Source organism: Dendronephthya gigantea, unplaced genomic scaffold (genome assembly GCF_004324835.1).
Source record: "Dendronephthya gigantea isolate DGI-Jeju-01 unplaced genomic scaffold, DenGig_1.0 000024F, whole genome shotgun sequence".
Taxonomy (NCBI): Eukaryota; Metazoa; Cnidaria; class Anthozoa; order Malacalcyonacea; family Nephtheidae; genus Dendronephthya; species Dendronephthya gigantea.
The window spans coordinates 1,710,604-1,726,797 of record NW_021163034.1 but is presented as its reverse complement, the minus strand read 5'-3'; the positions used below and the strand labels follow the sequence as shown (position 1 = coordinate 1,726,797).

General features: G+C 38.3%; 2 protein-coding genes and 1 long non-coding RNA gene across 3 annotated transcripts; 2 read left to right on the top strand and 1 right to left on the bottom strand.

The window, feature by feature from the left end:
- Positions 1-392: 392 nt before the first annotated feature.
- On the bottom strand, positions 393-2,980 carry LOC114522930 (transcription factor SOX-4-like). Its single transcript, XM_028543714.1, has one exon. The coding sequence runs from the start codon at positions 2,114-2,116 to the stop codon at positions 1,220-1,222; it is 897 nt and encodes a 298-aa protein (XP_028399515.1). The 5' UTR covers positions 2,117-2,980; the 3' UTR covers positions 393-1,219.
- A 4,657-nt stretch (positions 2,981-7,637) lies between these two features.
- Positions 7,638-13,937, top strand: LOC114522792 (NUAK family SNF1-like kinase 2). Its single transcript, XM_028543539.1, has 6 exons — positions 7,638-7,699; positions 8,956-9,251; positions 13,115-13,176; positions 13,444-13,573; positions 13,649-13,693; positions 13,841-13,937. Exons 2-6 carry the CDS (start codon positions 9,001-9,003, stop codon positions 13,935-13,937), a joined length of 585 nt encoding a protein of 194 aa, XP_028399340.1. The 5' UTR covers positions 7,638-7,699; positions 8,956-9,000.
- Positions 13,938-14,513: 576 nt separating this feature from the next.
- Positions 14,514-15,941, top strand: LOC114522962. The gene is made up of 3 exons (XR_003686967.1): positions 14,514-14,656; positions 15,200-15,543; positions 15,861-15,941. It is a non-coding gene; the product is annotated as an uncharacterized LOC114522962 (long non-coding RNA).
- Positions 15,942-16,194: the final 253 nt, after the last annotated feature.

The window sequence follows — 16,194 nt, the reverse complement described above, 5'->3', positions numbered from 1 at the left end:
GAATGCAAATCGTTTTAGAATGAGCAAATTTTGTATAACATCATTTGCATTGCAATGGCAAGTTGTCACATGTTACATTTTAATGGCGTCTTTAAAACATACACCAGTCATATATTTTTTAAAGTAATTATTTTGCTCAATCAGTTGGTTTTTGGCACACGAAATTTTCGGCAAGGCAAGACGACGCGGGTTTGCCGAAGTTTGTATACAAAACATATCAAAAGGCCAAGGCTAACGATTATATAATTTCTTTATATTATCCGAATGTCCAATATAAGCTGACCTCAATTAGCTGCGCATGACTAGAGTTTCAAGTGCCTATCCAGTTGCGACATTAACAGTATTGCCTTCAAGTAAAATTTAATAAATCTTCGGATAATGACGTACATAAATATTACAATAATGACTCATATATTTTTCATAGTACATATTCAAATATTTCAATAAATAAAAAATTCACACTTCATAAAATTTACAACGTAAGGTTAATATTATTGTATGTATAAATCAGTTTTTATATAAGTTTTTGCAATGTGTACGAACAAAAGACAAACTATTGTTTGTAAATTTATATTAAATTTATATGTACATGCGAAACAGATAGCTCAAACCGGCTATAGATTCTAGTAAAGGTGCGTGTTACATAACTTGTTGCAACGTTTTGGGCCTTCCTAACCAATCTAAATTTGCATAACATCCTGTGGCAGTGTTATTTTAATAACTATACAGTTTAGCTGTTCCAAATTGACCGCAAAATATCTTTCAATCTCTATCCAAAGTAAATTTGAACGCAATATATAAAGTAGTCAAAATATCAAATCTCGTGCAAGCCACTGGCAGTTGACGGTATAAAATAGTGAATATTCAAATTAATAAAAGTCAACAGAGAGCACACACAAATCTATACACACACGCAAATGCTATCTATTTTGGGTTTTATTGGCGCAAATATAAGCCAATATCCTCAACCTTGAAAATATTCTCTGGAATTTCTGCACGAGGAATCTAGTTAAAAACTCGTAAAGATATGTAGCATGTAATAAACCATATCAGTCTCTGGCCTAATTGAGGACAGCATTCGTATTAAATAGTTTTTCCTACTCTATCATTACCGAAATTGCGACTGGGCAATAAATTCTACAGTAGATAAACGTCCCCCGCTTCGAATAAATTGCAACAATATATAAGTTCTAAAATACTTATCTACGAATAAAATGGACTACATGTTCGTAACTTGCCCAAGGCTATTCTCGAGCCATTGGCCTTGAATAAGTTCGGAAACTTCAGGTGGCGTGTACATATCAGGAAAGTCAAAATGCGAATTTCCTGTATTAAAGTCTAACAGCGGCGACATGGAGAGGCTGTTAATGTTAAGTCCCGAAAGTTCAAGGTTGGGCCACGACGTAGGCACTTGTGCTGGCGCATTTAACTGCCTCTTTATGCCGTTCAGGGCTGGTTTTTGGTCGAAATCTTCGTAGAGCGACAGCTGGTCGATGTGATCGTCAGGACTTGTTAGGATCGAGTCGGGTACGCTGCGAATTGGCTGGTTAGCAATGGGTACAGTCGCGAACCCATCGTAACGTTGTTTCATGTTGCTGATATCGTTGTTAAAGAGCCGTGCGTCCGGTACGAAATTGTAGGCGGGGTTAGGTTTGGGCAACCCCATGGTTGCCACCTGTCGTACTTGGAAACCATTTGCATCGATCGTATTTGGCAGGGGTTTCTGTGGTTCAGTATTTGGCTTCTTTGGGTTTTTCTTTTTACGTGGTCTGTATTTGTAATCTGGATAGTCTTGCATGTGTCGTATACGAAGTCGCTCCGATTCCTCGACGAACGGTCGTTTCTCGGCTTCGCTTAGCAATTTCCACTGCTTTCCCAGCCGTTTACTAATCTCCGCGTTGTGCATGTCCGGGTGTTCCTCGGCCATTTTACGCCGTTCGATTTGTGACCAAACCATGAACGCGTTCATCGGACGCTTCACGTGGTCGTTCTTGCTGTTCACATGATCGCTTTTATCGCCTTTCGAATCGTGCTTGCCATCGGAATTTTTAACCGGCTGGGCTGTCGACAAGGCACACGACGAGTTAGCTTGCCCGTTACTGCCTTGTAAAACCATCCTCGCGTAGTTTTCCAGGATTCAAAATACACCGCTCGGCAGACCGAAATATATGAATATGTCAAACGCTAATTCCCGCGCACAAAACTCTTCGTACGTTCCAGCTAATTGTCCGGTACTTATGACTGTGTTTTCTCTCGACTGTGTTTTCCTTAAACTCTCGACGAGATAGCTGATCTTCCGTTCGCCCGTGCAGGGGATCAAATTTGACACGCGTGGTCGTTGATGTGTTGACCGTTAAAGATCAGTGCGTGGTTTACGTTCAGCTGTTCAATTGATCGACTTCTTCCGATCTTATAACATCAAACGGCTGAGCTCGCGAAAGGTATACAAATATACTACAACGTATATCTCCGAATTCCCGCAATAGTAGTTGGGATTATTATAAGGTCAGCAGAAACTCTTGTAGCTTTTTAGTGTTTATGCATCCAACTTTTTGTCCACGATTCACGGAAGCAGTTCTCACTGAAAGATATACAACGTTTTGAACAATCCGTCGACGTGAATTCCACCTCGAATGTATTTTCTTAGCGAGAAACCGTAGGCTTGTCCTTATATTTTCTCAGCTCAGGAAGTCCGTTTCAATACAAGTTGCCAGAGCGAATCGATAAATATAATACTTCTTGTAGCGCTATATATTTAGCTGGAGTACACAAGAAGAATATATTATCCGTGTCCAGTTACACAGTGTCTGTAATCTATCTGAAATTAGTGCTAGACGCCAGAAGGTCATTAGAAGTGGGTCAGTTCTCTTCACTGACTCGAAGCTATTGAGTAACTAACTCGCAATGATCTCTGTGGTTTTATGCCCTTCGGTACGAGCAGCGACGCTACGTTCATGCATTTTATTGACACGTCAAGCCATCGCAACATCGTGAGGACGCCGGATGCCAATTTTAGCAACACTTCAATCTAATTGGTCCACCGTGGTAGCTATAGCAACGGCTACAGCGAACCGGCATACGAAATTTTGCCTGTGACCGCAAATAGTGGACAAACTTCGATCAATTAGTGAATACGGGCTCTCGCTCGAGTTTCTCTGGCGTGATTTCGATAAAAATTTTCGCATTTGGCTATTTTAAGAACCGAATACTGTCCCAAGCGCACAATGTGGTCTAACATCGCTAATTTCTGTCGGCCACGTGTCGGAGACAATAGGCCACGCATATTTAATGTTGTGTAGGGTGGTCAGGCATGTGCCATGTGAAGTTCCATGTGAACCATAACTTAGTCAAACAACCATTCCTATATTACATAATTCTGGCTCTCTCATACGCTAGTTTGAACATGGTTTGTATAACGGCAAGCCTGCCTAGGATCCCTACATTCGTAGGAACGATCCAATAAAACGATGGCAAATGCTAATATTTTATATGTTAACAGATCATATATTATCGCTTATGCGTCAGCGTTTTGACATGTGTCACAGGCAGAAAATTATCGGTGAAATTTGCTGATTCAAGCCGAGTTTAATTTTGTCTTGATGACTTTTTTTCGTGTGTATCGTGTAGTACAGATTGTATTAAGGTATATCGAATAGTCTAGGTTATTCTACTTTGTAGTTTGTAAGCCGTCGATACTCGATGTTTATATGTATAACCAAGGCTTTAAACGTATGGCTTATATGAGAATCTGTGATACTAAACTACATGAAAATTTCCTCAGAACCTGGAAGTTTCAAGCGAAGCCACTCTTTGGCGAAAGGCCAAAGTTTGACAAGAAACGTAGAGTTAGCTAAAGGTAACGATTTACTAACGAAGCTCACTGGGCTATGTTCCATAGCACGACTGCATGCCGTTGTTTTCAGAATATTTAAAAAAGTTTAGCCGCAAACTTTACATAGGTGTTGTGGGAGATCAGAATATTTTGGTTTTTGATTTTTGAAGTAGGCCCTACCCATAGCGAAACAGGAAATAATAAAGTCATTAGATAAATTTGATATCTAAGCCCCCGCAAATGTGACCGAGGCGGCTCGTGCCAACCCGTGACTTTCGAAGCACGTTAGAGTTTTAACTATCTAACAATTTCAAAAGTTCTCTCTTCAATTTTAACGCAGATGGTACAGCTTCGAGCAAATATCGATATCTATCAATACACACATAGCTATACACACTTTGTCACGGGAATTTGCAGATTTTTTTTAGGGATTACGTATACACCACCGAATTGATAAGAAAGCTGTACCGGAAAAAAAAAGCAGCTTGATTGCATTTTTCGCAACTTTTATTGATTGTCGCGAGGGTGTATTGGTTAGTGCTAGTCTAAACTCAACTCTTTGACGTACGTTTTCATTTGAATCGGTGCAATCAAACAAACGAGATGGCGGAATATATTATCAACATTTATTTCAGAGATGCACCACGCAAATTTATTGTGAAACATTATTTCGGTCTACAGATATTGACCTGGAACTTTATTCGGTCAACTGTTGTTTACATCATCATTACATTATTCGTCTACTGAAACTGATATTAAACAAGGTTAATAAAAAAACGGATGAGCTTTTAAATTCATCCGCTGACACAATCATACTGTGATATGCGCGTATAACTGGAGTCCAGATTTTGGTTTGAATTGTATTTTTTTGAACATTTCAATGTGACTGGCTTGACCGCTGTTTGGTGAACGTCCTTCAGATCGCTATGATCTGGTGGAGTGAACAGACCATAGCTCATCTCGTAATTGCGGCATTTAATACGAAAACTAAATCCGTACCTAAACATGGATTTAAACATTTGAAAAATTTGAAAATATCTAGTTAAGACATGCCTCGTTAATGCACTCCGCACGTAAAGCACACGTGAACAGCAACCCTGTTTCAAACTGAAAACTACTGTGCACGTCTTCAATGCAGGCTTCCTACATTTATTAACACTTTATAAACTTATAAGCTGAGGACGTATACATCAGAGCATTTGTAACTTATTACTTGTTCACATCTATATCAAAAGAAGAAATTCGCACATAAAATTGCAGCAAATGTCGCAAATGTAAACGGGCCTTAAGATCCCTAACATCCCCGAATAACCGAATTATATTTCAACGGCCAGTGCATGACATTCATCCAGTTACATACATTGTTACGTATGACGATATTAAAATCCTATATTCGTGCAATGAAGTCGATTAATTCTTTAGATCGAGGGCTCCCCCAGCCCTTGGTAATAAAGGGGAGAGGGACAGCTGCCTTTAACCTCACAGATCCGGCGTCCCAACAGAAAGGTTTAGCGGTCTGACGTATACGCAGAAATCTGATAAATTATTGAAAACGTACATCTTATTTTAACCCCTTACGTCAACAACCCAGCGTATAATTAAAAAGCGAGGTACTCAACTGAACTCCTTGCCTGTCATAGATCAATGTCATCATCCATTCATTTCCAAGCGTTTAATTGGACAGTTTGAAAGTCGTATAACTTCGCTGAGGGTTATTTTTCTCGGTCGAAATTAGTTTTCATCGTCTCAAAATCCATTAGCAGCGAATGAATTACTGTCACAGCTTATTATATGAATACAAAGATAAGCTTTGAGACCGTTTTAAAGTTTTTATAGCGTCGATTGATTGCAGATTTTATCTCGAAAATGCATATGAATTCATGAACGATGTCACTGACGCACAAATTGAATATCAGATTATAGATTTAACCGTATCTTATGTCTATATTCAAATAGCTCGCTGACCCTCGCTCGTGTACATGCACTAAAACTTTTAAGCGTCGAATTGAACTGCATGATCACCTCGTATCGCTATCCTAGAGTTCCATTCGAACAGAGCTTACTGATTTCAAGTTCACCGACACAATAAATCTTGTCATTGGTTGAGAAAGGCGAGGAGAAGAGCGCACTTTTTGATCAGCTAGAATGCTAATTTTATGTCGTACTCCGTGAGCATTAGTGTAAGTCGAGCTTTTTGCAAGGCCGTTAGTGTACAACTCTTGGTATATGAGACCTTATGAGTCTATGATATGATATGTTGTGTTTGAGATTCGTAATTTATATAGACACCATGCTGGCTTAAGATTTGTTTTCGGAAATAAACGTTTTCCTTTTCCCCTTTACTTACGATCGAATCGATAAAGGATAGTTTACATTTGCACAATCTACCTTAATTTCTCAGATCACCACAGGAAATTGCGGACAGCGATATTCGGTCGGCGATAAATTTTAATAACAGTTAATGAGAGTCAGGTTTGTTAGCTGTCGGGTATATAAATATACACATTTATCGAGTTGAACTTTTTTAAAAGGCCATGCAACAAATGATCTTATCAGCTAGGCTGACAGCGATATTACAATATGTCACTGAATTCATTTTTATTTTTAGCTGTCGGTATATAAATAAGTTATCAAACTACATATTTAAAAAACAAATTCTAATATATCTAACGACGATAACTAAAAAAGGAATGTTCTTCCTGCATATGCTGACGTACATGGGCATATGGAGTTCAATATAGTATAACAAAACAAATTGTAGAATTGTTAATACAATTCAATTCAAAACGAATTATTGACGCCTACGGTCATTTGATATATTTTTACAAAAAACAAATGCAGCATCTGCATCATAATGATGACAAGGATGATAAACCTGGTTTCATAAACACGAATAATTGTTTTTGATTTGAAGCATGTTGCTAGGTCGTAACACACGCCTCTAAGTTGTATATCTACCTCTTTTGGTCGGCTGTTAGTTGTAGCTTATAATTTCAACCCAAATCCCTTTTTGCGCGGGTGAATCACCCGCTTCCCTCGAGTGACTATTTGACTTCTTTATGTCTATTTGTTGCTTGTTTATGTCTATGTCTACTTTGTCTATTTTTTCTCGAATAAATGTGGCCAAGTAGCTTAATAAGGCTATGCCTTACCTCCTGCCTCACAGTTTTAATCTAAGATGTTATAGCGGTCCAATTTTTGTTTCGCTACTAAGTACATATAGTGATAGAGGCACTGCTCCAGAATCGCGAAGCATAAATAGTTTCGATTCCTACCGGAAGATTCGAGTTGTTCTCATTCTTTATTGCAATTTTCTGGATTTTATATAAAGCCTTATTGTTCCGGTCTAGTTGTTATTCTCCTGACAGACCACCCATAGGCTTACCAAAAAACAACTCAGATTCGATGATAAAAAAGAAATTAGTATTTCTATGTTCTAAGTTTATACTTTATAGCATCCGGTGCGAAGGTTTTAGGAATGGAAAGTTACCGCAAGCTAAACCCTATTCCCGCCCCCCGAAACACCGCAAAATTTAATCTTTGTTTTATCATAAAATTTTAGTGTGTTTGCTCGTGCGCGTGCGTGCTTGATCCAGGGATTAATAATCCCCAATTAATTGACGCAAACGCCCATTCTCTCTCTGGCCAATGAGAAGCGCCGAATAGCGGCACGCTCGGCAGATGTCCTGAATATGTGGGAAATCGCAGCCACGGCTATGACGTTATAACAGCCGGAAATGTAAACAAGAGATAATGAAGGAAAATCAAATTAAAAAGCTGGGAAATTATAATTTTCTTGGCAAAACGCTGGGAAAAGGCCATTTTGGCTTCGTTGAGTTGGCTCTCCACACCTTGACAAATATAAAGGTAGTTTGGTTGTGTTTGTTCACTTTATAGGAAGATTCGACACATAGTTTAGTAGTTATTCAAAACACAATTATCTGCACTTATGCCGCAGATCTATCACTCTCCTAAAAAAAACTTTCTGAAATAATCTAACCTGCCTCCTCTAACAGACCAACGGTCAAATTGATCGCTTCAGAGTTCGCATTGAAGAATATTATTACGTGTTATCAAATCACATCGAAATGTTTCGCCTGGCAATGCAGTTTTCTCATGATAAAAAAGAACGAAATATTTTTATTTGTATAGTATTCCTAGTGATTCAATGTGATAGTCTATATATCAGACTGACAGAAATTCTATAGCGTACAAGAAACTGAATTTCGTCAGTGCCTTTCGAAAGTACCGTGAAATTTTACACAGAGTCAGAGAAGCGTAAAACGTCTCCCTATATATTTGTACATATGTACATGAGAAACTAGAAATAAGTGAGTTAAAACTGATATGTTAAGATTTACTTAATCAATTCTGAACTATTGCATATAACTTTATAAACAACAGTAATGGTCGTAATCTTTAACCTTTTCTCAAAACTCGCCTGAAAATTTTTCGACAACAGGTAGGGCTTATATGAAAAGCCAATTTTAACAGGCATATGTACAACATGAATTTCTCCCGAAAATTCTTATATTGAACCCTACGCACTTTACAATGAATATTTAATTTAATCGTTTGAATGATCAGATAGATTAAAAACTAAATGTCCATTAGTACTTGAAGTGATTTTGTCGCTATAGGAAAATCGGGATATTTGTGGTGACGTAAATCGTCCGTTTTCATGGCTGTTCTTAATTTTATCTGCCATCCCTATTAATAAGACATTATGATCCATCCTAGTTTAAGATTAGCAAATATATTTAATGTATTGACGTGGCCGTTTTGCCGGATAAAATTTATCGACCAAGCTTTGGCGAATTTGTAGTCTACGACAAACAAGTAGGCTTTCTTTAAGCGAATGAAGACTGGCAAACTGTTTTTGCTCGCTCAATAAATTTCCACTGAGCCAGAGAATGTCGCTATAAAACGTCTCCTTATCGTTTGCAACATATATAATGTGCCTTCACTGCCTTGTCCAACGAGATCTAACAATTGCAAGCCAACTTGGCGAAGGGCTGAATAAAAGTATAAAACATTCTTTCAGAGCAAAGAAAAGGTTTTCCTGACCTATTTTACAGCCCGAACTTGCCTACAGATTCTTTCTCTTAACTATTTCAACCTAGGTTGCGATCAAGATCACAGAAATACAAGGAGAGAAAGCAGCTACCATGAGACGAAACTATTATCGCGAAGTGTCCACGTTGAACAAGCTCAACCATCCTTGCATCGTAAAAATTCACGAAACATTCAAGACAAAAAATATTTGCTGTTTGATAATGGAATATGTCGACGGTGGAGATTTGTTGAATTTCGTACGAGGGAAGGCGGAAGGAAAGTTGAACGAAGAAGATGCAAGATGGTATTTTGAGCAAATCGTTTCAGTTCTCGATTACCTTCATCAGAGACGAATCGTTCACAGGTGTGATATTTATCTCTTTACTGCACCCAACTACCGCCTGCAGATAGTATTAATAAATCGATAGTGCATGACCCAGGTTATCTTGTACTAAAGTCCAATTTACGCTACAGTGGCACGGCTAAAATTGGTACGCGAGCCCCGTTTTACCCGTGCCAAAGCTACAAATACAAAGGCCGAGCACAAGTAAAATGGGCACTGCAGCACTGGCCGGTACCCATTTTAGCCGTACCGTGCCATTAAACCGAGTTTAATTTAAAGTGGACTTTCAAAGACCGGCCCAATTCCAGTCTGGCACTTCAGTATCTTCAAGCTACTCAGCCGGTGACGCCGAAAAAACGATGCGAAATCAAACACGTGATAGCTTGGCACTTCTGGATCGACGCGTGTGCGTGCTTGAAAACAACAACAATTGGCATTATCGTCAGATGCTTTCGGTGTCCGGGGTCGCGCTGGGGTCGCTGCGTTTTTTTTTCCAGCAAATCCATTACTTTGAAGAGGTGTAATTTGCCCTTCACCCAGTTAACACGAAATACCCTGTCAGAGTATATATCCATGTTTAAACTGCTATGGAACTGGTCATATAAAACTGGTCATGTACGCTCAGGGAAGCCTGGGTTTTTTGCGTGGCCCTCGACTAGACGTGTCAATGAATATTTTATGTTTCATTCATATCTCAGTGTGGGACAGCCCTCTACCCAATCATATACTGATCAATATAAGTATAAACCCCCCTGTTTTTGATCAAGTTTCTTGCTAATGTCCGCAATATGTAATAATCAATTGTTATTTTATAACCACGATGCATCTTACGTTGAAAAGTTGCCAAACTGAAATTGTTATTAATATGCAAATGTGGGGTGCATGCATATTGACAAGTTAGTGGCTACCCTCAATGTATCGTTACTTGGCGTGTATTATACAGGGTGTATCAAAAAACTGCAGCAATATAACAAACGATCGTAGGCCTCTTGGAATTAAGGTTGCAATTGCATTTTTTTCATACACCCTGCATTGGCAATGAAGGTACATACACTGTATATGTCATGTTACATATTTGATTATATCTGCACGTGTTTAGTCAAGTTTCGGAAGTTATGGGTCGGTTATACAGGGTGTCTCAAAAAAAACGCAACCACTTAAATATGCAAGAATATTAATATTGTTCGGGTTTGCACCACAGTTCAGCTAAAATGACTTTTAGCATTTTAAATGAAGGATTAAGAGCCATCATTTTCAATTCCCAGAGGTGCTTATCTATTTTGCTTCAGAGCTATATTGATGTCTTGCATATCTAAGTGGTTGCGTTTTTTTTGAGACACCCTGTACAATTATACAAAGCTCTTAACTTTATTTTGGGTGGTTAAATCTAGCGCTTAATTTCGCCTGACATTCGTTTGGCATTTCAGCCATTTAGTTAACGTTAAATACCTCTATAAAACAGACCGACGCTGATTAGGTTGGAGACAGCTATTCAAGATACAAATACGACTAAAACAAAGTAATTTTTGAGGCCGTCACTGGCGTCACAGACCACTATTTTGGCACAAGACTGCAAGCATCATCGACACAAATATTTGTCCGGCTTTGGTGCCAGAAATTAGCGGACGCCAGCTGACAGCGACGGCACGCTTGATTGAACCGTGAGGGAAAACCCGTGGAAGCACGTGGAAACGGGATTAGTCGTTCCGCTTTGTGTGGCTCGAACACGTGTATTTATTTGTATTGATTTTATGACCTTTAACTCGTGTCTTGATTGCATTATAATTATCGCCAATTATCGCCATTTATCGCCTACGCTAATACTAAGCGCTCAAGTCTGGTTGTTAAAAGCAAGAAATGAGAGGAAGGTTATGTACCTGATCTGTTTCATAGCAAAATATTCTTTCATCAAATGTGTTTTGGCAGCATAATAAACTCTCCAGAGACCAGTTAAATAGAACCCTTTCCTACATTTTGTGTAGTTAAATCGTAGTCATTTCCAAATACTCTATTCATATCGCCATTTATCGCCACGCTAATAATATGCGCTCAAGTCTGTTGTTTGTAGCAAGAAATGAGAGGAAGGTCATGTACCTGATCCTTTTCATAGCAAAATATTCCTTCATCAAACGTGTTTTGGCAGCATACTAAACTCTCCAGAGACCAGTTGAATAGTTTTTCTACACTTGTGCAGTTAAATCGTGGTCATTTCCAAAATACTCTATTCTGATTGTTCGATTAACTCGAATTTAAATCCTTAACTCGAATCATCGAAAAGTTTCTTCGGTATATTTTGAGCGGAGAATATTCCAAGAAGCTGCCAAGCTGCTCTCCGGCCTATTTTGAAATGTATAACGTACAAGTTATGTTTTGCTAAAATAATTTCTTAGGATGCGTTCAGATTTGGACACAATTAACTTCTTCCAAATGAAATAGGTCACGGTACCCAAGAACGGTGCTAGCCCTAGAGGTAGAATTCGACAATGGCACTGTGCTTTTACCAGTAAAACCGAAAGCTTTGCAGTATTAAATACTTACATGGTGTACCTACAAGCTAATTTACTTATTTGATGTCAACATGCAAACGTACAATAATATGGTTAAGCCAGGCTTGTTGAAAGATCAGGTCAAAGGCTAAGGCTAGCCCAGATATATAAAATCCGAGGCCGAATGACAGAAGAATATGCCGGCAAAAAAATACCTGACTCCTGTCATTCTGCTCGAAATAACAGCAATTCTTGCAACCCACTTTAATCCTTTTGCAAAATTTCAATTTAAAGCCTGCCATTAAGCTTTATTATTTCCAACAACCTCAAACGTGCGAATTAAAGTCATATCAACATGCATAGGAAGCTTCCCGCTTCGTAGGAAACTTATGGAGTTAAAGTGTTTGTCGAAATGCGACGTTCAAGAGGTGTCAAGTGGTGGTAATTCGGGCAAACTAAATTTGATCAATTAGTTACTTGTACCGTGCAGTTAGATGCAATTGTAAAAAATCTATATCCCAGTGCATGTATATACTCTGCAGTTTAACGATGAAATACTTGGTGTTAATACCTATATTTGTGTCGTATTCGGATCGCAGACTGTAAAATTGTTATGTCGCAAAGCGATATTTGGTAAATTCATAATAGTACTGGCAACATCAGTGTGTACATTTATTTGCATGGGATAGTCCCGCATTCAAAATGTCAACATTTTGAGGTAACTTTGATCTGCTCGTATTGATCGAAGCGCAACCAAAACCAATATGTTGACACGACATCGCGAGCACACGACCTCGTGCGCGTGCTTACCAGTGCATGAAGCGCGTCATTAAAACACGTGCTGAAATAATGCACCTTCGTTATCACAGCTTGACAGGAGTGCTTACCTAGTTTGTTTCACACTCATAGTTATATTTAGAGTTTATTTGAAGAGTTGGCAAAAAATTAAAATCACTATAGCCAGTCCCGTCAATATGAAACAGGAACATATCCGCAGTACTTTACTTGCACATACGTTGTAAATCTGGGAGTTTAAAAGTGAACTGTTTAATGGGTGTTTCATTAGTTATTCATAAGGTACCTATCTTTCTGATTCGCACAGAAATTAACATTTCAAGCCATCCGGGTCACTATCCCTGAACCTTAACACGGATAGCGACTGTACTGATAAAAATTTCTGGCTAAACATGGTGCATAATCTTGAAATTATCCAAAAGTGAACTTGTGTTTTATTAGTCATTCATGGCGTGACTGATTCGCTGATTCGCACCGTGATTAAAATTCCAATTTCGAATTCCGGGTCTGTATCACTGACCTTAAAATACACTGGACGTGACAATTTTAGCTTCAACTCAGTTTCCGGCTTCGCTTCAGATTTCTGTTTTTCTCTTTGTAAAGGGATTTGAAAATGGAGAATATACTGTTGCAAGGCGCTGATAAGAGAATGATCAAAGTAATTGGTGGGTTACTGAGCTTTCCATCTTCACACACATGGCTGAATACAGTATATTAAAAGACAACTTTAATTAAGGTTTCGAACATGAATAATGACAAACACTGATTAGTAATGATTTGAAGAAAGGGCGTGCTCCCTTGGTGTTTTTACAAAATAGGGGAAAATCCCCCCTCTCCCTTTTTAACGACACTTGAGCAAGAGTAAGAAGCAATTGTGTAAGTTTTTTACTTCGTCGACCGTCGTATTATTATGAATTGACCTCTCTTATTAGATTTTGGTCTCAGTAATGTCTTCTCCAAAGGCGAATTTCTCAGCACAAAATGCGGATCACCGGAATACGCAGCTCCGGAACTTTTTCGAAGAGACTGTAAATATGGAACTGAAGTCGATGTCTGGAGTTTGTGAGTGGAGTGCGATGTTTTCTTGGTAGTAAACCTCATTCACGCTCTCACTATTCCATTTCTCGTTGTATATAGAGGAATCATCTTATATGGAATGCTAATAGGCCAACTACCATTCAGGTAATGAATATATTCACTGAAATAGTAACCATATTACATATCAGTTATTTACACCCTAACAAAATCATCGTCGTTTAATTGTTTCTGCTTTACCGATGTTTATACGAAAGTATATGTATTCTTAATGTTTTGTCTCGCGATTTATAGAAATTGCAATTATGGAAAGTTGGTCAGCCTTATCTCTAAGGGATTGACTAGAGTTCATCAGGAAAAGATGGAAGTTTTGAATCCAGGTTTGTTATAAGAATCGTGCTGTAAACAATTCAACTCAGTATCAAAGATATCTTTTTATAATAAGCTCTTTAATAATCCACCTTAAGTTAAAAAGTACAGTGGACTTACAAAAAAGTATGTACATACAAGTATTAAAATATGGATTCGTCTAAAACGTCCAATTAATATATGGTATATCTGGTATATCAATATATATGTACAAATTATATATATATATATATATATATATATATATATATATATATATATATATATATATATAGTTATTAGAATATTAAATAAATTAATACGTCAAATCGGTATACGACTAAAAATTCGGTGTTTTAATAAGCTCATATGGTTACATAAGCTCATATGGGAGTTTGCAGACACTTGCTAAGTTCAAGCTTGCCCAATTCAGTTTTAATCAGCTCATTTTAACTCAGTTTTAGTTCTGATCAATCTGGTTCAGCTCATTTTAGTTAAGTTTAGCGGTCAATATGAACGGACCGGAGTTACGGAGAGGTAAAATAAGTTCGAACACAACAGTTCAGTCAACTGTATTTTAATCTCAGTTTATGCCGTGTTTATTCTTCAGAATGTGCAGTTTTGCTATCAAACATCCTACAACCTGATTCATCGAGAAGATACACAATCCAGAACATCATCATCCACCCTTGGTTATGTTCTGGGAGGAAGAAGCAGGCGATATTCCGGTCACCAGATGTTGACAAAGTGACAAAACAAAAGGTAAGTCCTATTAAAATGGATTCAAACACAAAAGTAGCCTATATTTAGGAAATGCGTCGCATTATCTAGATTCAGAATGTGCTAATTTCGAAACTTTACATCTGTGTCTGTGAACACAGAAGACCTTGGAAACGAGGTTGCTTGGATTCCAGAAATTAGCCATTTCCCAATCGAGCAGGGTACTAGGTCGAGTCGCGAACCACAAAGCATCTATGGACTGTTTGGAGAGACAGGAAATATAGGTCTGAGAGCACGGGTGGATCCAGCACTAGTGCACTAATTTGCATTACAAAACAAAATGGTTATTTTTAGCAGTTTTCTTGTGTCATGCAAATTAGTGCACTAGTGCTGGATCCACTCCTGTCTGAGAGCATTTGTCCCTCCTAACAGTCCATAAATGCTTTGCGGTTCGCGACTAGACCTAGTACCCTGTTCGATTGGGAAAAGGCTAATATGGATGGAGTCACTTTATCCCGATTCTGATATGCACAAACCAGGTGGAGCTCGCTATATATAAACCTGTATGTAAATTTTATATTATAGTTAATCAAAGCTGTCGCTGGGATTATGGAGTTGTCGAGAACTGAAGTCAGTTGCGCTGTTGAGTCAAGACAATGCGACTCGATATTCGCCGTGTACAATATCTTGCTTCAGGAAGAACTGAAACAGAATCTCAACAAAGCTGCCAAGACCATCTCGTCGGTAGTAATTTGTGACCACAGCAACACGGCCAGGATTGCGACCGGCGTGACCGCCCAAAAAAGACGGAAAATGGACGACGAGAGCGAGACGATACGTTCCCGAAGTATTTTACAAAAGAGCAAACTTCGAAGTTCGCAGGTGAAAAGACATTGGGCGGTGAAGAAGAGAGCCCAAAACTATCATAGGTTGGTGAACACTTTCTAGTCAATTTCATCACATTTGAGTGAAAAAGTTCCGTAGTATAGAGATGCATCCACATTAGAAAATCAACCATTTCCATAAGCTTCATCACCATGTTGAAATATATGGTGGAAACTAGTTTCATGACTGTCAAATTATGGATTTTCTAATTTTGGTAATATTTTCAATTGCCCATTTTTTTTCACATGCGATCCTGGAAAAAAACTCGCAATTTGAAGAGATTTAAATTAACATTTTTGTACATCAGCAAGAATTCAATCTGATTTTTTAAAACTCTTTCACCTTTCAATTCGATGATAAGGGAAATATTTGACGGAGTCAGTTGTGTAATTGGAAGAGGTATTGGAAAATCGAACACCCAAGACGATTTGAGTGATGATAAGGAACTGAAAAGAGTGGAGATGAAATGCAATAAGCTGCCTAAGACCACGTGCAGTAACATAGCAGGTTTGTATTTAACTTTAAACGTAGGACAGACTGAAAATCACTGATTACTGACATTGTTTTAGAAAAGGTGTTTTCTAGCAAGTATACTATACCCAGTCGCGTTTCACAAAAGGTGGATAAACCAGTAAACGTAGGGTGCACTCATTTACACGGTAGAAACAGTCAGACAGGTCCTGTTGTATATCAAT

Bases quoted from the DNA above. Each gene is read 5' to 3' on its own strand.
- LOC114522930 (XM_028543714.1), bottom strand. From the start codon at position 2,116: ATGGTTTTACAAGGCAGTAACGGGCAAGCTAACTCGTCGTGTGCCTTG.
- LOC114522792 (XM_028543539.1), top strand. From the start codon at position 9,001: ATGAGACGAAACTATTATCGCGAAGTGTCCACGTTGAACAAGCTCAAC. The intron at 13,574-13,648 runs GTGAGTGGAGTG...CGTTGTATATAG, and splicing joins GAAGTCGATGTCTGGAGTTT to AGGAATCATCTTATATGGAA. The intron at 13,694-13,840 runs GTAATGAATATA...CGCGATTTATAG, and splicing joins ATAGGCCAACTACCATTCAG to AAATTGCAATTATGGAAAGT.